Source organism: Thunnus maccoyii, chromosome 13 (assembly GCF_910596095.1).
Source record: "Thunnus maccoyii chromosome 13, fThuMac1.1, whole genome shotgun sequence".
NCBI classification, from domain to species: Eukaryota; Metazoa; Chordata; class Actinopteri; order Scombriformes; family Scombridae; genus Thunnus; species Thunnus maccoyii.
In genome coordinates, this window is record NC_056545.1 from 10,058,574 (window position 1) to 10,081,588 (window position 23,015).

The following is a 23,015-nucleotide window of genomic DNA, read 5'->3' on the forward strand; positions in this document are numbered from 1 at the left end:
AGTTAGAGATGCTTATTTTGCTTTTCTGCTACTAGACAGCCATTCACAAAAACATGTTTTTGTTTATCTCACTGAGTTTTCCTAAATGCCATTAAATGTTCTGACTGAAGCATTTTCTGTTCATGAAGCTGCTGCTGATGGCGGCTTTTACTAAAGAGCAGAGACACTGAGCCTGAAATTCAGTCATGCAAACATTTTACTGCAGTGGTGGAAGAAGTAATTATATGCTTTAGTAAAAATAATAATACCACAATGTAAAATACATTACACTGCACATATACTGTGCAGTACTTCAAGTTAAAGTATTCAAATATTACTTGAGTAAAAGTACATAAATAAAAGTGTACTTGAAGTATTAAAAGTACTCATTATGCAGAATGACCCATTTCCACCTCTTGCATTATTATATATTCTTTATTATTGGATTATTATTGATGCATTAATGTTAAAAGCTGCACAGCTGCTGGTTGAGGTGCAGCTGCTAATAATAAACAGCATCTTATTTTATGAGCTGCTCATGTTTTGTCTTCAAAATCTTGATATAATAATTAGAAGATAATAGAACTGCAACAATTACTATGAAATTGCAAACCTATCTTTTAAATGGTATTAAGACAACCCATCTGCTCATGATAAACTGTCATAGAAGTGATCTGTAATATGCGAGCGAGGATCTTCATAGGTGTGAAAGTAACCAATGTGACATTATACAAAGTGAGAAGTCACACCCGAGTATGTAGGCGAGAGGATGAACTCGAAGATATTCACCCGGTCACTGACTGTGCATCAAAGCTGGTGATGATTATAACAAGAAAAACCTGCATTATGACAGTTACAAAGACCTTTAAAATGAGGAGACAGTCACAGATAAGTTTTACGCAGACGGTTTTATTAGCCCGAACAGATCAGCTGAGAACGACACGTCTCAGTCTGAAGCCGCTCGGAAACCAACAGCCAGAAAAGACAGATGACCAGAGCCGAAGTTAGTGTGAACAGAGAACATCTACAGTAAATACGTACACACCACATTAACCGTTTTTATATATATATATTTATATATATACTGTATGTGAACACGCTCGAGAGTGGTGCTGTGATGTTTCCAGGGTGGAAAAAAGTGATGCAGCGATACACACATTCATACACACACACACACACATACATACATACATACATAAGAGCCAGTGTTTAAGTATCTCATGGGTGAACGGCTGGAGGTGAACGCTGACGGCTCAACACAGCAGAGATCCTGACATGTCTGAGCGACGCCAGGCACAGAAGTGAAGCCATCTGCTGTCTGAACTCAGATTCAGGTGACGGCAGTGTCTGCTGTGTTTCAGCCGTCCATTCAGCAGGTCAACAGGAAAAACTTCCACCTTAACAAGCCATTTCATCCATTTTTTTCCCCCTATTCATCCATCAACAGGTCATGATTCTCTTATTTCCAGCAGTTTGACTTGAATTCATCAGCGTGTTGAAATAAGGCAGAAGGATCTACTTGTTACAGACAGCATTGATTGATCTGAGGCAAAGGAACTTGTTCTCCCATGAATCACAACTGGCATTATTTCACAAAGACTGAGCTGGTAAAGCAGGGTGTGTTTTTTTTTTTTTGCAGGGTTTAAGGAGTAAACAGGAGTCTGGCTTAGTCGCTACCCACCTCTCATACACGCACGCAAACACACACACACTCTCTCTCTCACACACACACACAGCGGGCTGATGGGAAGTTTAGACGTTGCTCAGGGCATCCACACCAGGCAGGACTTTACCTGTGGGCACAAAGAGAGAGCAAATATACAGTCAAACATCAAGTTGGCACTGTGTTGATGTTTGTATTTGTTCTACATTATTTTTTCTGTCACTCACCCTCCAGCAGCTCCAGGCTGGCGCCGCCTCCTGTGCTGACGTGGCTGACCTTGTCTTCTGTGTTCCACTTGGCGCAGCAGGTGGCAGTGTCGCCCCCACCTGGACAAACGCAAACATACATCATTCATGCATGATTAAAAAGGTCATCACAAAATCTTAAAAGACTAAAATCATTTTATTTAATGATGACAATCCTAAAAAGATAGAAAGTTCAACTCAGGTTTAGGCAGCAGTGGTTTGGACTCAGTTTAAAATCACTTCAATTTGAGCTGAGGAAACCAAGATTTTTTTTGGAAATGTAAACTTTGTACGCCAGACTCCTCTATAAAATGTCAGAAAGTATTGAAAATGTCCATTATAATTCACAAGAGTCCAATATGATGTCTTCAAATTCCTTGTTTTTTTCTGACCAACAGTCCAAAACCAACAATATTTGTATCACTATGCTATATGACAAAGAAAAGCAGGCACTCCTCACATTTATGGAGCTGAAACCAGCTTAAAAAGTGATTAAATCAATTCATTTATTTCTTTATCAAAATATGTGCCAATTAATTTTCTCCCAATCGACTATTCGATTGATCCACTAATCATTGCAGCTCTACATTTGTGTTCTGTGATCAGCATTTCTGTTTTTAATTTTATCTCACTGGTGTCAGCCTCCCTTCTTTACTGTTCACTCTCCTACAGTCGTATCAGAGCTGTATTAAGTTACTGCAGATGTAAATCCAACAGTTTCTACTGCCGCTGCAGCTACAGGAAATACGATGTATGTATTTATCACCTAGCAAGGTCCAACATCTACAAGAACAGTCATATTTTGAGCTTTTTTAAATCAGAATATCAGTTTAAAATATAGCAGGGAGTAATAGACCAAGAAGGAGCAGCTACAGTGAGCTGTTAGACGAAGAGCTGCAGGTGACAAGCTGCTCACCTCCAACTCCTTTTAGCTACTGAGCCCTGCTGTTGTGGAAAACTATTCAAGCTGTGTTTGCAGCATGAAATTAGATTGGTAGCTTGCAGCATGAGGGTAAAAAAGCTGATTATTGACTTTTAATTGAAGAAGAGTGAGGCTGCACTGTAAATAGATACACCTGTTGTTCTTATTCTACATTTCTTCAAGTGGCAGGTTGAAACACAGACGTCTTTTCTCTGAATTTGTTATTTCCAAGTGGACATTCTTCCAGCAGAGACTTGGACCAACATACAGACTGACTGGTCGCTAACGAGGCTACAAACAAAAAGACAAACCCACAAATAAACACATAATTCAACTCCCCTCTGGTCTTTCTTACCGATAATTGTGATGCAGCCTGCTTTGGTCACCTCGACCACTTTGTCCATCAGGCTCTTTGTCCCCTTGGCAAAGTGATCCCACTCAAACACACCGACTGGGCCGTTCCACACAATCTGCTTGGCCCTGCCGACGGCTGCTGTGAAGGCCTTGCAGCTCTCTGGTCCGCAGTCCAAACCCTGCAGAGGAGAGGAGACATTTATGAGGAAATTGTGAAAAGAAAACGTCATAGTTCGTTTTCAGCTTGAATCTGTACTCGCTAGATAAATGAGATTCAAATTAAGTCAATAACCATCAATTTCGCTCATAGTGCATCTTTAAATCTTTGAGCCAATGAGATTTCGTCTCTCACCATCCAGCCGGCGGGGATGCCAGCAGCGACGGTTGCAGTGCCGGTAGCAGCTTTCTCATCAAACTTGTCAGCGGTGACGAAGTCGACGGGCAGTGTGATCTTGACGCCGTTCTTCTCAGCTTTGGCCATCAGGTCCTTGACGATGCCGGCTCCCTCCTCGTCGTACAGGGAGTTACCGATCTGAGAAGAGGAGAGGAGGAAAGGAAAGGAAAGGAAACAAGGAGAGATGAGGAGACAAATAAACTTCACAAATGTCAAGAGAAGAACTGAAGATAAGAATTTAATAACTTTGTCAGATTACTGTAGAGACTAAAAGAGGCTGATAACGAGGGTGTATTTTTAAAACTCTTAAAACTTTTCTTTTAAAACTTTTAAAACACTTCATGAATGCAGCTTTATATTTTCTCATATTTATTTTTAGACTTTAAAAGGCATTAATTTATGGATGTTGAGATTAGAGATGCAACAAGAAGTTGATTAATCAATTACAGCAACTATTTTAATAATTTAACAATCGTTTCAGTAAAACTTCAAACAAACTATCACTGGTTTAAGGCTTTCAAATTTGTAAAAATGTTGCTTTTCTTGATCTGACATTACTGTAAATTTTATGTTTTGGTGTTTCGGAGTGTTGGTTGGACAAAATAAGACATTTCAGGATGTCTCCTTGGACTAAAGGAAGTTGTGAAGGCCGTTTTTCACCATTGTACGATGTTTTGTTGACTGAATGATTAAGTGTGAAAATAATGGACAGATTTTAATTATATTTATAATTATAATTTGTGGTGCTCACAGTACTGAAAATGGCATTTTAAAAAAACAGTAATGTGTCTTTCTAGAGACGATTTCCAGAAACTCTGGATAATCTACAGACCTACTATATAAACAGATTTAATTAGGACTACTTCCTATTAAAGAAATAGAGAATTATCCAGATGAATGTAGGCATTGTTTCTGGAAACAGATGTTGTTTTAAACTTTTTTAATGTGATTTTTCAGTGCTGTGAGCAACACAAACTTAACTGCATTCACCTCCATAGTATTGAGGTGGTGGTAGATATGGACATTTCAAAGTTTAGGCAAATAAAACATGGCGTGATACCATTTAAAGGACATATGTTTTTTTGCAATGTGGGTGAATTGAGCCTTTCATTTAGTCAGAGGTCAAACTCAGGTTATGAACATTATTCCTAATCTCTGCTGTGACACAAACAAAGCAGTTTCATAAGTGTATTTGAACACCACCAATGTTCAACATTGAGTCCAACAGCTCGACTGGGAGAGCATGTCGATGTGTGGTCATACAGGGTTCATTCAAGATACCTTTTCATTTCGTCACAGAGCAAGAAGAAAAAAGATCTGATTAAGAGAAATCATCGCACTGGCTACAACAATGACTACATGCCATGTGAAAGGGTTCCCTCGTAGTGATAAACCCACAGAGAATTATCACCCGACTCCACGGTTCCCCTCGGCTCTTTCAACTTCACTTTTTTGTTCACTCTCACTGCTCTCATAGTTTCATTTTCAGTCGCAGCAGGCTGCTGTTTTTCAGAAAAAAAGTTTTAAAAACCAACTGTCCATGACCTGCTCAGCACCAAACAGCAGACAGACACAGTTAATGACTAGCTAATGAACATAGTGGAGCATATGGTTGGATGATGTGTCAAAACTTCCCAACTGGCAACCGTCAGCCCAACAACCGGCGATTGCCGATATATCCGCCAGGTGTGCGAAGTTTTGGTTTCTTTCAACATCCGAGGGAAATATCTGGCTCATTAGCTTCTAAATGCTCCACTATGTTCACCAGCTAGTCGCTAACTGTGTCTGTCTGCCGTTTGGTGCTGAGCACGGAGCGTACAGCAGGATTTTAAGGCGTTTTTCTCAAAACAGTTCCCTGCTGCGTCCATAAACGACACTTAAAAGAGCACCAAGACTGAACCAAAACAGTCAATTTGCAGGCCAGTAAAACCACATACACGTAGTCATGTGATCCATGGTTAACATGAAAAGAAAAGATGACATCACTTCAAAACTATGGATTGTGTGTATTTTTGAGATACTGGGGGATTAATTTTATACTGGTTTAAATGTTCTGCTAGTGACACACACAGATCCTCTGTGTAGTTTTCCTCACCTCCATGTTGTTGAGGACTTTGAGGAAGGTGAAGGCCATGCCGCCGCCGATGATCATCTCATTGACCTTATCCAACATGTTGTTGATCAGCTGGATCTTATCTTTCACCTTCGCTCTGAAACAAAAAGTGCAAGAGGCAGAAAACATCAGAACAGATAAAATGCACAGAGACTGATAGATGAGAAAAAAGTCAACAACAAGCCAGAGTTGCACTGATATGTGCAGACAGCGGTTAAATGGTTTATACTTTCAATATAATTTCTGACCTGGGCTTTAATATTTTATTAAATTAGACTGTTGGTCTCATGTGATGCTCTGAATGCTGTTCCTGCATTCTTGTAGTTTTCTTTTGATATGAAAATGTTATGAGACATAGTGTTTTAATAAACTGGCTAAGCTAACTAGCAGCTGGCTACAACTTCATATTCAACTGAGACATAAGATTGATATCAAGCTTCTCGCCTAACATTTGGCAAGACTGAATAATCATATTACCCAAAACATCTGCACTGTTACTTTAATGATTGATTTTGTTTGTTTTTAATTGCAGTGTACTTAAGGTTTATTAATTTGAACACATATTATTCCAAAGAAAATCGATCAGTTCAATTATTCTGTGTTGTTGCCCCAACTGTACATACAAGAAAACAAACACTAATGAAAATATGATAATTCAGATAGAAGCTTTTAAACGCATTATTTGTTTCACTGGTGTCTATTCAAGAAGCTGAACTATGCAGCCTCTCACTGGCTGATCATTACACACTAAGGGTCAATGTCCTCTGTTTGTGAACTGGATGGAAGAAGGTGATTGGCTGCACTGCTTGACGCTGAGCGGGAGTGACAGTTGCACAATGCAGTCGGGCCAAAATGGACTCTGGCACAAGACCGACTGGAGGCTTCCACAGCGGCTTCACCCATTGTTTTCTCTGTTTTCATTCACATGTGGTGCCACAACTTGGACCTAACAAAGATAAAACCACCTGCAGCACCACAGACACACTGTGAACTCATTACCTACTGAAAATACTCGTCTCTCAAGTTACATAAGGTGGCAGCATTTGGTTGCTTTTAATGTAATGGTTATTATCTCTGAACTCCTAATTGATTACAGATGTATTAATGATTGTGAATTTCAATTTATTGAAGTTTCTGTTATTGAACTGTGTAATATCAGATAAAACAGGATGGTATTAGCTTAATTCCTTCAAGGAAATCAGTCATTTTAGGACAAATACACTGATTACTGGAGTCCTGCTTGATAACAAACATTGACTGTAGTTTTACATCTGTGTATACATAATCTTTGTATTTTTACATGAGCAAAACTGCCCTTTACTGTCAACTAAACAAAGATCTAGCGCACTGACATGAACATATTGTAGGAGAACAAGTTAAAAATGTAAGTAAGTGTTGAGCAGTGATAGCGTCTTGAAGAAAGCAGTGTACTGTGACACCACAGGTTACATAATGAGCTTATAGTCTCTATTCCTGGATGGTCACCTGGGTATTTTAGAAAGATGCTGGCACGCTGCAGTGTGGTGATACCTGAACCCAGGAGAGGACAAAGCTGACAAGACTTCTTTTAAAATTAAAAAGGTACCAGCAGTAAAAAAAAAAAAAAAAGTATTGTTAGTTTAGTGTTTCTATAAAGTAAGAATAAAATATGAACGAACGAATGAACCCTCTGGGGTTGAAAAACTCTTGTATCATGCTCAAACTAAGGATTATTTTCATTATCGATTAATCGTTTGGTCTATAAATGTCAATTAATATTTAAATTAATTGCTGTTAAAATTTCCCACAGCCCAAATTGATGTCTTCAAATGTCTTGTTTTGTCTGACCAACAGCCCACAAAGCAAAGATATTCAATTTACTTTCATGTATGACACAGAAATATTAAATTCTCACATTTAAGAAGCTGGAAGCATAAAATGTTTGGTATTTTTGCTTGACTAATTGTTTCAACTCTACTGAAACTCCATGAATTGTCGAAACTAATTGTTCTCACCCTCCGAGGATGGCCAGGAAGGGCTTCTGAGGCTTCTCCAGAGCCATGGCGAAGTAGTCGAGCTCCTTCTTCATCAGGAAACCAGCTGCCTTCTGTGGCAGATTCACTCCAACCATGGAGCTGGGAGAGAGGAAGAGGAGGAGGAGGACAAAGAAGAGAGGGGGAAGGGGAAGAAGGGGCATTTAGGAGAAGTAGAAGAAGACCTTTTTTTATTTTGATCATCTTCACTTCATCACAGATTGCTATTGTCCTCCATTAATCACTACTGTGTCCAGACGACCTGTGTCCTGCTCACCTGTGGGCTCTGTGAGCTGTGCCGAAGGCATCATTGACGTAGACGTCTCCCAGTTTGGACAGAGATGCCCTGAAGGAGTCAATCTGCTCCTGGGTGGCCTTGGTCTGTGAAAAAAAAAGAAGACAGGAATGAATAAGAGAAGAAGACAGGAGGACGCAGACACACACAGAAAAAAAGTAGTGACCTTTAGGAACAACTGCAATCTGTGTTTTTAATTGAGATATCTTTATTTCACCATCGTTCCTCACAGCGGATCAGTTACTGTTTGCTTGACGACCACTGATAAGCAATATCGGTGCCAGTTGAAAACATAATTGGACGAGCATTTGATTTCCAAGTGGAGGGCTGATTTATTTCCTTTTTAAAAGGCTTCAAAGTGTTCATCATTTATTCATAAAAAAAAACCCAACATATTTCCATTTTATTTCAACTACAAAATTCAGGCATTAATTGATGAATTAATTGTTAAATTCATTAAAATGTTGTGAGCAGCTGCTGCACCTGCTCCATTATCATCTTTGTGCAAGATTCAAAGCATGTTTTCAATGTGCTGAACGTCCATATTCACATAACAACCATTATAGGTTGGCTGCAGTCCTGGTGATGAGACAGATGTGAAAGAATGAATAAAGGTGCACAGCAACAACAACAATAATAATGATAATAATAATACATTTTATTGATAGAGCCCTATTCAAGATAAACAGACGATTTACACATTAGTTAAAAAGGATCCTGAACTACAAAAACAAACTAAACAACAACATTACAAAGAGCGACACGGCCTTTCTCTTCATGATCCCACTTTTCCAGTGATTCTTACCCTCCTACTGTAGGCCCAGTGAGTTCTGTATTTACAGGGTTTTCGGCAGTTTATGACGGTCCCCAGAAAAACTTTATAAAGTTAAAATGTATGTTCATGGAAAACGAGGAATGGCGCTACATCAGACAGCAAAAGCAATACATTTTATGATTTTAGGGAGTCATTTGACAACTACAACTGATCAGAAGTCGAGATACATCAAGATCTGTCGGACTCAGCCCAGAAGATAACAATGATTGATGCTTTGTGTTAATCAATGCAGCAAATCAGGTAATCAGCAATGTAGGTGAAAAGAAGGTTTATGACTGGACTGTAAAACCTTCGATGCATCTACTAAAGTATGTGTCTGTATGATCAGTAGCACTATATACTGTAAATGCAGTCCGTGATCAGTAAGACATTCAGTCCGTCATTATGGATCAGGTTCCTGCTGCACTTTAACAGATGAAGGTCGTGACTGTGTGACTGGAGGGCAGAAAAAGGTCAGGTGAGTTCTTCAGTGTCGTCCAAATGTCAGATATGAGTGTTGCACGCTTCAGTCAGGGCATGACTGTAACTGCTTCCTACATTTCACCTTTTAATCCACAGATTATAAAAAGGTAAAAACTAGAAACAAGTTACTGCTGTGTTCTTTTTTGCCCCTGACAAATTCCTTTTTGTCAAGAATCGAGGCTATATTAGCTGCTACTAGCATAACACCCCCAAATCTCTGACTGAGCTGCTGGAGGGTGAGTTGCATTGTGGGTAATGTAGGAGCGAGATTTTGACGAGGACGAAGAAAACATGGAATAAAAAAAAAAAGACGATATCTCTGGTTTTGCAGCCTCATGAGTCTGACTATGTGATAGAAGTACAATGCTAAATCAGTTAAGTACTCTTTTCTGACAATAGTAAATAGTGTGTCACTGCCTTTTTTGTATCAGTGACACAAGCAAGCGGTGCTTTTTTCTGCTGGAGCCAGTAAAAATTTAAAGATGCAATGGGGAAGTAAAAACAACAACCAACAAATTATGAGAGATTTCACTGCGCCAATGAAGTAATAAGTAAGCTAATAACTACTTTATCTGAAAAGACGAATTGAGCAATAATAGTTTGGCAAGAACTTCTTCTTTAGCACTCAAGTTGAGCAACTAGATATGAAGTGCCCTGAAAACTCCCATCGACATTCACTACTGCACTAAATAAACTCTAGCAGTGCACCGAACCTGCAGTACGTTCACACAAAGAAAATAGCTAAATGAAGTACAGTCTGCACTCGGAAATTACTGGATGCTTTGGTCCCACAATACAATGCAAAGTGGTGGAAATGAAGGAGCTACTAATAGCTGTATAAATTTTAAGTATGTGTTCAAGTTCAAGCTCTCTTAACAAAAACCTAACTGAGAAATGACTGGAGCTCTGAGTTTGACTTTTGATCGAGTTCAAGTCAGTTCCAGTTAGATTTACAATTGGTAAAAAGTGATACCAGACTTCTATTTGTTGCACATATACTGCTAAAACAACATTTGTGTGTCTTTTAAACTTTATAGTATTGTCATATGGAGCTGGGTAAGACTTTAACTTGAGGTTGAACTCAGTGAGTTTCTTTAATGAGCTAAAAATAAAGCTCCCTGCCTGGTACAGTACAGCAGTACAGTAGAAACCAACCCACGCCGGCTGCATACCAACCAGGCCTCTCAGGACAGGAAAAGCAACACGTCCAGCCAGCACAGCCAACTGACCTTCAAAATAAATGTCAGCAGGTCAAGGCTGCTGATCCTCCACAGGAACCGACATTCATACAGTATCTGAGGAGAGTCCTGAGCCCTGATTTGTCCTTATATCATCTACATCTCACCGTAATGAAAGATAAAAACTGACTGTGGTCAGCACTCAGATGTCAGAGTCTCTCCTCTTTGCCTCCAGAGGGCATGAAAGCAGAGATGGCACATTAAGAAGGAGGAGGACTGGAATAGACAGAGCTGTGATCTAGCTCTTCTTAAAAGTTAACGCACTCAGTCTGGGTAAAAATCTGTGTGTCAAAAAGTTGAGAAAGTCCAACAGTCCAACACAATTTGAGCTGAATCCTAGCAGACAAATAAGGTGATCAGAGCAGATAATTACATGGTATTACAGTAGAATAAAACTTCATATGATAATATATTTTATTTAGAAAATGGTTCTTGTTGCTCTTTTGATACAATTTTCTCCTAAAAGTCCTTAAATGTTTCTGTTTCAAATGCTGTATGACATCAATTTCTGTATAATAAACACTCACTAGATTCCTCTGTAGTGAAGATTTTGGACATTAATGAACCACCGTCATTGGCCGGTGCAGGGTCACATCACATTAAATTTAAAAATGGTAAAGAGGAAGCATTGGATTGTGGGGTTTCTGTGTAAGAAGCAGAGCACATGCTATGGACACCACATACTTTGTTCCATTTGAGAGCACGTCGTAGTGTATGAACTTAAAAATAAAAATAGAATAATATGGTGTAAACATAGTGCACCGGGTGCAATAGGAGGAGCTTTTGGATAGAGCCACAGTCTCTGCACCACTCCTGATCATGACATCATCAGACAGTGACACAGCTATTTCAGAGGGACACTGCAGGGACGCTGCAGCTGGAGACAACTGGGCGTTTTCCTCCAGCTGACCCAGCAGTGAGAAATTGTGTTAGACTCTCCCGCTGTCTGAGGATCACTTTAGCTATTTCATGTGAGACAACTTTAATTTTCATTCCTTCTCTGCACACTTCACAAGTTTGAGTCAGAGCGAGCAGACCGCTGGGAGTCTCACCTTGTTTCCGGAGGCATCTTTGCCCTTTCCTTCCTCTGCGACGTGGAAGCGGAGGTTCTCCAGCAGGATGACGGAGCCGGCAGCAGGGTTAGCGCAAGCAGCTTCAACGTCTTTACCAACACAGTCCTTCATGAATTTAACGTCCCTGCAAAGTCAAAACAATGTTCATTATATGATCTTGACAAAACAAACTCTGTCTTCTCATTTTGCGACCATTAAATAATTATCTTGTGATTGAACCTTAAATACTTTTCTTGTGGTTAGCAAAACACAATACTTAAGTGGCTAGTAGTTTAGGTTGGATTGAACTGGAGAGCTAAATGGTCGCTCTCCAGTTCCAGTAATGTTTTGCTAGGTTACAACTAATGCAAAACAGAAATTACCTACTGCTGCTGCTTTTGCACAAGAAGAGCTCAAATGGAAACCTATGAGGTGGCTTTTATCGTGCGGAGGCCACAGGAAACGCAGTTAGCGCTGACTGCGGTTGTAAAATACACTTGCCATTACTACCAGTAACCACAGGTGTCGCCAAATCAACCAAGACTGAAATCTTAAGGATTATAGCTACAAAAATACTAATATTCCAGTTGTCTCTGTTTTGCTTTAATCACTGAGTTTTATCATTTGATTTTATTTTTTAATAAATAAACTGGATGTCTATCAACTCACTTCCCCAGCAGGTTCTTGAGCTCGGCAGCGACGGCCTCCAGGGAGTACTTCTCGGGCACGAAGTTTCCATCGGGGCGGCCCAGATGGCTCATCAGGACGACAGACTTGGCGCCGTGATCCAGGCAGTGCTTGATGGTGGGAACGGCAGCCTTGATCCTGAAAGTCAACATGCATAAGAGTTTGCTTTAGTCCTTTTAAGAACCCAATTTATTTTAATCAACAAAGTTAATGATTTATTTATTGACTTTAACTGCGAGAACAGAAAAGATGCTTTAGAAAAGAGATGGACTTTACCTCTGGTTGTTTGTGATGTGCTTGTCCTTCATTGGGACATTGAAATCAACCCTGAAAGAGAAGAAACGAAATTATCAAGAGGAGACTAATTTTTATTTGTATGGCCTAATATCACAAATCACAAATTTGCCTCAGGGGGCTTTACAGTCTGTACAGCAATATATCTTCTATCCTTAGACAACTGATCACGGTTTCCGTTAAAAAAAAAAAAAAAAAAAAAATTGGTGCCACGTGTCCTGGAAGATTTCAGTGTCCCGGACAAATGGAAGAAATTCGGGTCAAACATTGTGTTTGTTGAGATTATAAACGATTGATAGGCAGGCTGTATGAAGAATGACATCATCAAGGCATGTAGATTAATAATAATTTTTATTTTGGCCCACTCAAGATAGATTTCGCTGAAATTCCTGATGAGGACTTCGCAGGCTGTTAAGAAATTCAAGCCTCCATAGCACGCTGTCACCGGACATTATGACCAGAGAGATTTCCAGATAAAAGAATTACTGGATAATGGAAACCCAGCGCTTGATTCAAATAAGGAAAAACTACCTAAAAAAAACTTTAATGGGGAAAAATGGAAGAAACCTCAGGAAGAGCAAGAAAGGAGGGATCCCTCTCTCAGGATGGACAGACATGAATAAAGAAATCTGGGAACCCATCAGCTGTCGAGGATTTAGCCTCTGGGGGGCGACGGCCAATGTTTGGGGGCTTCTGATGTAGCCAGCGGATATCCAGGCAAAGACTTGCTCTTCCGTGTGCCAGTCATTGTTTCCAGTCCAATTGGCAACTTGAGACGCGAGAATGGAGTTGGAGTTGGAAGACGACATCTACGACCGGATTGTTTCGTAGCCAGGCGTTTTAGGTCCAGGCGACATTTCGGCCAATGCGTTCCGCCTCTTTCTCTTCCCACACGGACTGTTTACCTGCATGCAACGGAAACCAGAACACTTCCGATCCCGAAATCTTGCCCCTAGCCTACAGATTCTGCGTTCATATGCAGATATCTGTTTATAGAGATTATGCATTAAGTGAATGAAGTCACTCTCATTGAGGTACCATGTGGTGTGCTTTTAAACTACAGCGCAAAAAAAGTAACACTCACATTCTGGCCTGTGCAACCAAAATATACTAAGTAACAGATTTATAGTTTGAAGCAGGAGTGATACCTCTTGATGAGATCTACTGTTCTGTTTCTCAGTGTGTAGTATGCTTGACGATATGTTATATATATATATATCGTGTCTACTTCTTATGGCCACATTTCTTTCAGCCAAACTGCCTCATCTGCCTACACGTGGGTGCAGCTACACGTCAGGGAACAGTTTCAATTTCAACAGCTGCCTCAGATCCCCATTCAACTACTATTACTGTTTCTATTACAAATAACCTTTATCTAATGACTCAACTGCTTTTGATAAAAGGTTTTATTATCGCCACTGTGGCCATTTCATGTTAAGAGGGGTGGTCACTAGGGCTGGGCGATATAGCTGAAAGATTAAATCATGATAAAATGTTTCATTTCATTGATAATCATTGATAATTTTTGATGACCTATTTTTAATAAAGACCAGGAGAAGAAAGGTTGAATTTGCACTCATTTTCTCATTCCATGCTGTTTCTGTTGCTGTGTCACATGTCGACGGTGCAACCGAACACACCTGTTAAATGATTGGTTGTTTGTGTGTCGCTCATAGCACGCTCCATTATCAAGGGATATGATAGGCTGTTGAGGGAGGGAGGGAGCATGCTTAGGGTTTGTTCATCCAACCAAGCTTTGCGTATTTGTTATGTGTTTTCATGGCGGTTTGCATTTAATGAATTTAAGTGAAACTACTGAACATCCTCTTAACAATTTTCTTATTGCTATTGATAAAGTATCTATCGTTGGTAGATACCACCATCGCTTTATCGCCCAAATGTAGACTCTAGTCTATAAGCTTCAGTCCGCTGCTGTCAGACAGTCGACAGACATTTTCAGACATTTCCATCAGCTGAAGTCTTTTATCCAAATTGGATTTTCAATGGCAGCATTAATGCCTTGCTGGTTGCTGCTGCATCAATGCAGCGATGCACACTGGCAGCTCATGAGAACATGCTGCATCCCTCGTACTCCAGTCTGTTACATAACTCGCCCCCTCCTCCCTGCCCCGTCCTCCCTCTCTGCCTGAGGACCTGATGCACTGAGACACATGATAAGCCTCCATGAGCACAGCTGACACACACACTCACATACCAAACCCACTGCCATTATAGTGCCAATCCATTGTCTTAAGCCTAAAATGCATCAGTCAGCAATTCAGCGGCTCAACAGGAGGCTCTTGTACAAAGACAATGTTCAACCATGCAACAAGTGGAGTAGATTTCCACTCATAAATTGTCCCTTCTGTTCCCCTTGAGTGTGGAACTGCATGTAATTGAAGGTTTTGCTCCTTCGTTTTAATGAAACACACTCGACTCCGACGCTTCTCTGAAGCAGAGCTGATCTGGAGCCATAAATGAGCTCATTGGACGAGTTAAACCTTGATGGGTGAAGCAGAAGAACTGCGGTTGTACAAAGCAAAGGTTAGCTAATGGCTAACTTAGACCTTAAACAACAATGAATGAGAAGTATCTTCCTCCTCTCTTGCCTTGGCTGCAGTTTTACTTTGCTTAACAGAAAAACTATCTCATTAGCTCCATCGAGAGCTGCAACCAAAGATTATTTTCATTATTGATTTTTCTTGATTTGTCAATAAATCATTTGGTCTTTAAAATGTCTGAAAAATGTGGATCACTGTTTCCCAAAGCTCAAGATGCGACCGTAAATGTCTTGTTTTGTAGCGACCAATAGCCCGCAATCTAAAGATAATAAATATTCAGCTGAAACCAGGACAATTTTGCATTTTCCATGACTCAAAACAAAATATTTTTTGCAGCTGTAGCTTCATCTATTAAGAATAATTTAACCAGTGAGATTATTGTTGTCTTTAAGAAATGTTTGAACAACTTTAACTCTTAAAAAACTTTGCATTTAATGATGCAAAAGAGAGATATACAATAAGAAGAGGGGTGAGCATGTGTCGTGCCTCTCCAGGAAATCAGGTCCTGGCCTCTGCAGGATTTGGCCGCTGGACAGATTTCTGTCAGGGACTGCCAGGTCTCTACAGCAACATCCCGGCCTGCTTTCCCTCTTTTTAATTCTGCACCAGCAACTCACTCACAACACCTCCTCTGTACACTGTCTACTGCTGAAACTTCATAAAACATAACATGGCATGCTACGACAGGCCCTGGGTGTGATGTGAGGTAACTTTATGTCTGATCGTCTCAGTGCAGCACACTGCTGGTCTACACTGAGACTTACAGAAAGTGAAGTGAATTTGACCTTTTACCACTGAGTGGTGCAGGCTGGGGGGCTGCTGCTGCTGTTGCCGGTGACCCTTGTCCTATGCCGCCTGTCGTTTCAACACCAAGCTTAGCAAACCAAGATGGCCCTCTGACATTTCCACAGAGGGTGTCAGTTTCAAGTGAACTCTCATCACAGTCTGTAAGAATGTCCAGCAAGTAAATGGCAAATAATACTTTTAACAGAACTGCATTTGAGATCAGTTTAAAACCAACTTTTTATTATTACAAAAATCAATTTAGAGTCTATGCTGTTCAGCCAGGCAGCAGGACATCCTTCCAGCTAAAGAGACTGTACTTGGACCAGATAGGGAGGGATTATGTGGACTGCCCTGCCTCTGAGCAAGGCAATGAACCTGCTTGCAGTTGTAATGTTTAGGGCTGCAACTAACGATCATTCTGCCAATTATTTTCTCAATTAATCGATAAGTTGTTTGGCCTATAAAATCTCAGAAAATGGTTAAACATGTTGATCACTGTTTTCTGGAGCCCAAGGTGTGCCCAAATGTGTTTCTTGGTTTTAAAAACTCCTGAAGGGACTGATTGGTGCTGAATACTCGCTCACTACTAAATGAATCGATGCCTCTTTTGGCGAATAACCCATTACTCACCATCTCAGCAGTCCTTCACGTAAAAATGCCCAAATTTTTGTAATTACAAAATGCAGCGTTTCCTGTTTCCTTTTTCCTCTTTCTGCAATTTCTCAGCCAGACTGCGTATTTGCCAATACTTTGAGGGTTTATATATATATATATATATATATATATATATATATATATATATATATATATACACAATATTAATCAGATTAATAAAATACCTAAACGACACATTAACTTCCTTAGATTATCAATAAAGTATCGCTTATGTATTACATTTTAGTACAAGACTAAATATTGGACTATTATAATGTTTCTGCCCTTCATTTTCAGTGCCTACATCTCGGATGCAGTTAGTTGCATCCATGCAGCATCTCCTCAGAGGCACGTAACATGGATGGAAAAAAACGTGACAACCACCAACTTCACTTCCTGCCTTCACGTAAAATGGTCTGAAGTGACTCACGCATCGTTCACCATCACTATGAGTATCTTCACAGTAAAACCACGAGGGCACAAAGCACTTCGTTACCGCAAAAAAGACGTTAAATTTGCGGACTACAACATCTCCAAAATGTCAGTTAGCTAACGTCAAATAATCCAATTTCCGATTAGCCTGCGTAGGTTCGTCAACTAGGAGATAAACGCTCACCTCATGATGACACGCTTTCCCTTGACATCCACCTTGTCCAGGGTGAGTTTGTTAGACAGAGACATGTTGCTTGTTTTGCTTGTTTCTTTCCTGCACCTTCCTTTGCTGGGTCTCCTCCGCTTCCTTCGGCTGGTTTGCCACCGAGTGACAGCAGTGACCTTAGTGCAGCGAGAAGGAAGAGCGGCGGGGCGGGACGGACGGCCCTCCCCCGTAGCTGATTGGCTGAAGCCGGAGGAGAGCGTCGCATTTGATTGGAGCCGGTTACTGTCTGTTCTCTGACGTAAACATCTTGCTCCTCTGACGACTTCTCTAGCAGACGTTACTTCATTCAGTCACAGCTTGTACTGTTAAACATTTTATAAGGACCTTATCCTCCCAGCGTTAAACTATAGCGTTAAAAAGTGCACATTTTTGTTTATTATGTGAACCCTTTTGTGCATATTATGTACATGTAAGATGTTTCTGTTAATAATTAATAACTAATTTGTGTCTTGTGGATTTTGGCCCCCAACACTTACATTGAAAGCACATTTGAAGATCTTTTAATAGCCAGTATGAACAGGAGGAATGATTACAGCGAGGAAAACCTCTTTCAGTGTCCATATGGGCACATATGTTTTAAGACAAACGTGAAAAATTGTGAACTTATCCTTTAGTACATTGATTGAAGTTTTGGAAAGATTTTGAGAAAAATTTAGAGGATATCACTTACAATATACAGACATGAAATATAGATATTGTTGCTTACTATGATTGCAGTGCATCCCTTCCAAAAGATATGTTTGTTATCTTATTACAAAGATACATTCAAATCAATTACCTGGAAAAAAGGTCAAGAATGGTTAAAGCCCATGGAAAAAGTGTTGCCAAGCATCAAAGTCTGCAGTGGCAATTTATTGGTTTATCTGATTTTGTCATTTGATAAGCAATTTCCCCTTATTGTATTTGTGTACTTATTTTAATGTATTTCCAAGCTGAGATGTTATCTTTTTTGATAAAGCTTAAATAACATGTACTTTACTCCAGTATTTTTTATTTTATGCTACTTTATAATTATACTAAACTACATTTCTGTGGGATATACTGTACATTCATTTCACAGCATTTTTACTTTGCAGATTAAGATTTTACATACTTATTATCAGTTTATAAAATATGCTGCATTACTAGATAGACTAAAATAGTATGCTGCACAAAGCAGTTAAAATTACCTCCAAACCAAAACATGAATGTACTGCTTACATGTTCATGCATTTAAAAATAATCCAATAATGTAATAACATTAAGGGATCATTCTACATAATTAACACTTTTACTTTTGATACTTTAAGTAAATTGTGTTATAATACATTCATACTTCAAGTTAAGTCTTAAATGTATTATATTGACTTCAGCATTCTTACCTTGTTGTATTGCCACTTTTACCGATGTAAATTATTTGAATACTGCTTACATCTGTGATATTTGGGAAATATGGGAGTACAATAGAGAGTTTTTACATTTTGTTTAACTGTGTTTTATGCTAACTGGTCAAAAGAAATCCCAATTTCCTCCTGTGCAGTTTCCAAACTTAAATAGGATGGTGCAACAACACAGGCTGTCCCAACATGTTATATATATATTTTTATTTTTCCTTCTATACTATTTATGTTAATTTTATTATGACTTTGAGCAATAACATGGCATATTGAGGAACAAGAAACTTAGTGACAGCTTAAAAGAGGAGACAATGATCAGTAGAATCACACTTAATTTATTCAGACATGTTGGAATAAACACAGGCATTCACTGTGAACACGCAATTCTTCATCTGTACAACCAGAAGGTTTATTAGGTGGGATGCAGGTCTGTCATGGCGGCTCTTTACTCCTCAGGCTCTCTCCACTCTTTGGGCATGAGCTTCCCGACTGGTGACAGATTCCAGGTGATGCCAGTCTGAGTCAGCACCTGCACAAAGACAAGAAAATTATTTCTCAAGATTTTGGACCTTTATGTGCTAAATGATTAATTAATTTCACACCAAAGTTAAACTAAACACCATAAAACAGTAGCTGTATTCATGTCTACAGTTGTACGTTTTTAAGTTAAAAAAAAATTATATTGAAAATATCCATGATTTAAGGCCCTTACTTGTAGTAAAAATAATAAAACCTTCTCAGACATGTGCACTTCTTAAAAATTGCCAGTCATTCTGTCAACCTCAAGTGTCAGTAAACCTGCTCAGTTTGCCCCCCAGTGGTCATAATAAATATGTACACATATATTAATACAACTGACGTTCAATTGGACAAGTAGATGTGTTCAGAGACAATCGTACTGACAAAAATCGTTCAATAAATATGTCTGTTGCATCATTAGGTGCTAAAGAATGAAATACAACAAAAATATGATCACAATCACACAATATTTTGTCACGGTATGACAAATGCAACTGAAGGTCAAAGAGCTGAGCGTTCAGTGACATTTAACCATCTTTTTGTACAAGTACTGGCCTCAGTAATATATATATATATATATATATATTAAAATTACTGTACTGTATTTTTTATGTACTTATGTCCTTTGTTTAATTGTAACTTGACCAAACTGAGGCCAAACGCAAATTCCTGTCAGATAAGGTCACTGGTAAGGGATTCATGGTTGATCTGTTTTCAAAAAGGAAGCTTTAAAAATTATGTGCACTTTTGATTGTTAGGTTTTCTGTACTGTGACTGTCAACCCCCTACTTCTTTCTCCTCCTACACTGAAAGCCTGAGGGTGGGTGTTGCTCACTTGAAAATGAGACCATTTTTTAGTCCCCACATGTGTTCCTCTATGTAACACTTTGCAAGCAAGCTATCTGTTCAGATTAACTATAAATAAATGTGGCTGGGCCTCACAGGACAGGACAGCACTACTTACAAATGTCCAAACACTCGTGCAGAAGATAGCGCCACCAATCATCAGACCGGTGCCGTACTTGGAGTGGAAGTCCTGGTGGGAGGTGGAGCTATGCCTCACCTGCCGTGCGGCCTGACCTGTATGACAACAGCAACAACAAACCCATCATTTAGAATTACTCTCATTTCTGTCCTGCACTATTATTTATTTTTATTGGCTTTACTGTTTGTAGCATTTTAAGTTGTCATTATGGAGTACAATCACTTAACTATTCAATTATATCTTATATTAACTAAACCGGAATAGGCTATGCAGTTAATTACACAGATGGATCAGATGTCAAGTCATAATGTGGACACAGAATGAGCTACCTTGTTATTTCATGAGCCCTTTTACACTGAACCACCTAGCATAAATACAACCTTTGGCATTTTGGGGCTAGATTAAATATGATGCATCAAACCACCAGTTACTAGGGCCCAAAATTGTTCAGATGTAAATAGATGTCTCTCTAGTATTCTATCATTTTTATGGGTCATAATAGATCCTGTTTTAATTTAGTGACACTCAAACTGTACAGTTTAGGCTTAAAACAAAAGGGGGATCATATTTTTTTGCTGTTTTAGCTACAATGCTGTGGAACAAACCCCTCCTCAGTATCAGATCAGCTGAGTCACTGCCTCAGTTTTCAAAAGTTTATAAAAAAACCAACCTTAACAGACTGGCATTTGTATAATATTTTTTATAATGTCACTCAAATGTTTTCATGTTGTCCTTTTTATATTTTGTTTATCTCTCAAAGTTTGCCCACTTCTTGAAATCATTTTGCACCTATATTTTATGGTATTGTATTTTGTGAAGTACTTCGTAACTCTGACTTACTAAGGCGCTGCAGAAATAAAGTTTCTTCTTCTTCTTATTATTATTAATATTAGCGTTGTCTGAATACAAGTCAATTACTGCGTCAAAATTCTTTCAAATTTGTTTGACAAAAGTGCCAGCTGAAAAGACCATTCTTATTTGCCTTTTTCTTTGTGAGACTATTCAATTTTATGCACATAAGCTAGACAGTTTGATGTGTTCGTTTCCATAACTAAAGCACATTTCTATTTCTCCTCGAAAAAGAAACAAACATTTACACGAGCTAATCATTGACCTAACTGAAGCAGGTCAGTATGTCGGGCAATGACATCTTAATGAAAAATATGAGCATGTTACAAATGCTTCTTCAAACGTAACGTTAAGTTTAACTTTCTAAAGACCATTAAATAGATTTAATTGAACTTATAACCGTATTTTGAGACATATTACGACTCCTTTGGAGCCTGCTAACGTTAGCAGGCTGTTACTGTTAGCACGCTGGCTGCGGTCAACGACCAAAGAGACGCCGGTCAAACTTGTAGTCAGCTGAAATAAAAATTTGGGATGATCTTAAAAAAACAAAGAGAACATAATTTGCTATTTAAAAACAGTCTGCTTACCGGTAATGTTCACCGCAGCTTTAGCAAACCGGTACATTTTGACTTGTCTGGTGTCTTCAGATACCCTTGAAGAACGGAAGTGTAGTATGGTCGCTTCACGTATCACGTAGACACAGCGGAAATTACGATAATGGATGTGAGCATGCGCAGGCTTCACCAAACGCGGAAAATGAGTAAAATGACGCGAAAATATACACCAACGGACGTTAGTAACATTAAAGACAAGCACAAGGCAACTACTAGTTCTTCTTGTTAAAAAAATACAACAATTAATATGACTACCGAATTGTTCGGTGGTCACGTTGTCATGAATAAAAACACAACTGACATCAGCATCTCTCACCGTGTCAGGATGGCCGAGTGGTCTAAGGCGCCAGACTCAAGGATAAACTCCTTCCGCTGAAACGGGACTTCTGGTCTCCGAATGGAGGCGTGGGTTCGAATCCCACTTCTGACACATACCTTTTCTTGAGTTTTAGCATTAATTTTCTGTATTTACTTTCCATAAGTTTAACAATTTCGTTTGTAAATTCAACATGGCAGACGCGTTAATAACACGTTTTGTGAAAAATAAAAACAAAATAGAAGTTTGAACTGTTGTAACTTATGTGAATTACGTTTGTTGATTAAAGGGCAGTTTCACAATTTTTCAAGTTTGTTTTAAAACAACAGTCAGGTGGCCAAATGAACACTGAAATAGGTTTTTCTTGCTGTTATCATTCCTCCTGTTCCTATTGACCATTAGATCCTTTCATCATGCACTTACAGTGTAAGTGATGGGGGCCAGAAGCCTCCTTCTGTACAAAAAATGTATTTAAAAATTTATATGAAGCTAATATAAACCCTTAGCTATCAAAATTAGTCAAATCAAATACCTTTCAATGTTATAGTCTTTTTAGTGCTGAAGTCCCTCTTTTTATTACTATACCTCCACCGCTGCTCAACAGGGAAATACTGTCCGAGGAAACACAAAGAGGGAATTTGAGGCTAAAAAGACTGTAAATGTGGCAGATATCCACTCGTGTGGACACACTGCGGATTTTTCCCCTCATGACTTACATTGAAAGCACATTTGAAGAGAATCTTTTCATAGTCAGTATGAACAGGAGGAATTATTACAGCGAGGAAAACCTCTTTCAGTGTTCATATGGACACCTGAAGGCTGTTTAAGACAGACTTGAAAAATTGTGAACTTGTCCTTTAACATGTTAAACAAAAACAAGAAAATCAACGTTATTAAAAAGTAAATATCTCCAAGAGTTTTTCTGTTAGAGTAGGTAAACAACAGTAAGTGTATTGAATTATTTAAACTTTTGAAAAGTCAAATGAAGGGTAAAAGCCACCTCAGGAACATCATTTTATTCCCTTTGTCTGCTGTAACACCAAGTGAAGTGTTTTAAAACAACATGGTGACAAAGTGAAATAGACAACAAAAGCTTGTGGTGTCATACAAGGTGCTGAAAAGTCTTTTTTTTTTTAAGTGTAACACAGT

At 39.0% G+C, this 23,015-nt stretch overlaps 2 protein-coding genes and 1 non-coding gene across 3 annotated transcripts; 1 reads left to right on the top strand and 2 right to left on the bottom strand.

The window, feature by feature from the left end:
• Nucleotides 1-868: 868 nt before the first annotated feature.
• On the bottom strand, nt 869-17,317 carry pgk1 (phosphoglycerate kinase 1). The gene is made up of 11 exons (XM_042431947.1): nt 17,163-17,317; nt 12,528-12,578; nt 12,234-12,389; nt 11,565-11,709; nt 7,960-8,063; nt 7,665-7,784; nt 5,653-5,767; nt 3,516-3,695; nt 3,165-3,342; nt 1,870-1,968; nt 869-1,772 (listed from the first exon to the last, which is right to left on the bottom strand). The coding sequence occupies exons 1-11, from the start codon at nt 17,225-17,227 to the stop codon at nt 1,732-1,734; spliced, it is 1,254 nt and encodes a 417-aa protein (XP_042287881.1). The 5' UTR covers nt 17,228-17,317; the 3' UTR covers nt 869-1,731.
• Nucleotides 17,318-18,895: 1,578 nt separating this feature from the next.
• Nucleotides 18,896-21,632, bottom strand: LOC121910287 (cytochrome c oxidase subunit 7B, mitochondrial). The gene is made up of 3 exons (XM_042431439.1): nt 21,524-21,632; nt 20,064-20,179; nt 18,896-19,109 (listed from the first exon to the last, which is right to left on the bottom strand). The coding sequence occupies exons 1-3, from the start codon at nt 21,558-21,560 to the stop codon at nt 19,026-19,028; spliced, it is 237 nt and encodes a 78-aa protein (XP_042287373.1). The 5' UTR covers nt 21,561-21,632; the 3' UTR covers nt 18,896-19,025.
• A 237-nt stretch (nt 21,633-21,869) lies between these two features.
• trnal-caa lies at nt 21,870-21,980 on the top strand. The gene is made up of 2 exons: nt 21,870-21,907; nt 21,935-21,980. It is a non-coding gene; the product is annotated as a tRNA-Leu (tRNA).
• The last annotated feature ends 1,035 nt before the right edge of the window (nt 21,981-23,015 follow it).

Coding starts and splice junctions, on each gene's coding strand:
- pgk1 (XM_042431947.1), bottom strand. CDS start 17,227: ATGTCTCTGTCTAACAAACTCACCCTGGACAAGGTGGATGTCAAGGGA. Junction 12,579..17,162: donor GGAAAGCGTGTCATCATGAG/GTGAGCGTTTAT, acceptor CTTCTCTTTCAG/GGTTGATTTCAATGTCCCAA. Junction 7,785..7,959: donor ACAGCTCACAGAGCCCACAG/GTGAGCAGGACA, acceptor CCTCTCTCCCAG/CTCCATGGTTGGAGTGAATC.
- LOC121910287 (XM_042431439.1), bottom strand. CDS start 21,560: ATGTACCGGTTTGCTAAAGCTGCGGTGAACATTACCG. Junction 20,180..21,523: donor AGCTGCGGTGAACATTACCG/GTAAGCAGACTG, acceptor GTTGTCATACAG/GTCAGGCCGCACGGCAGGTG. Junction 19,110..20,063: donor GCACGAGTGTTTGGACATTT/GTAAGTAGTGCT, acceptor GTCTTTGTGCAG/GTGCTGACTCAGACTGGCAT.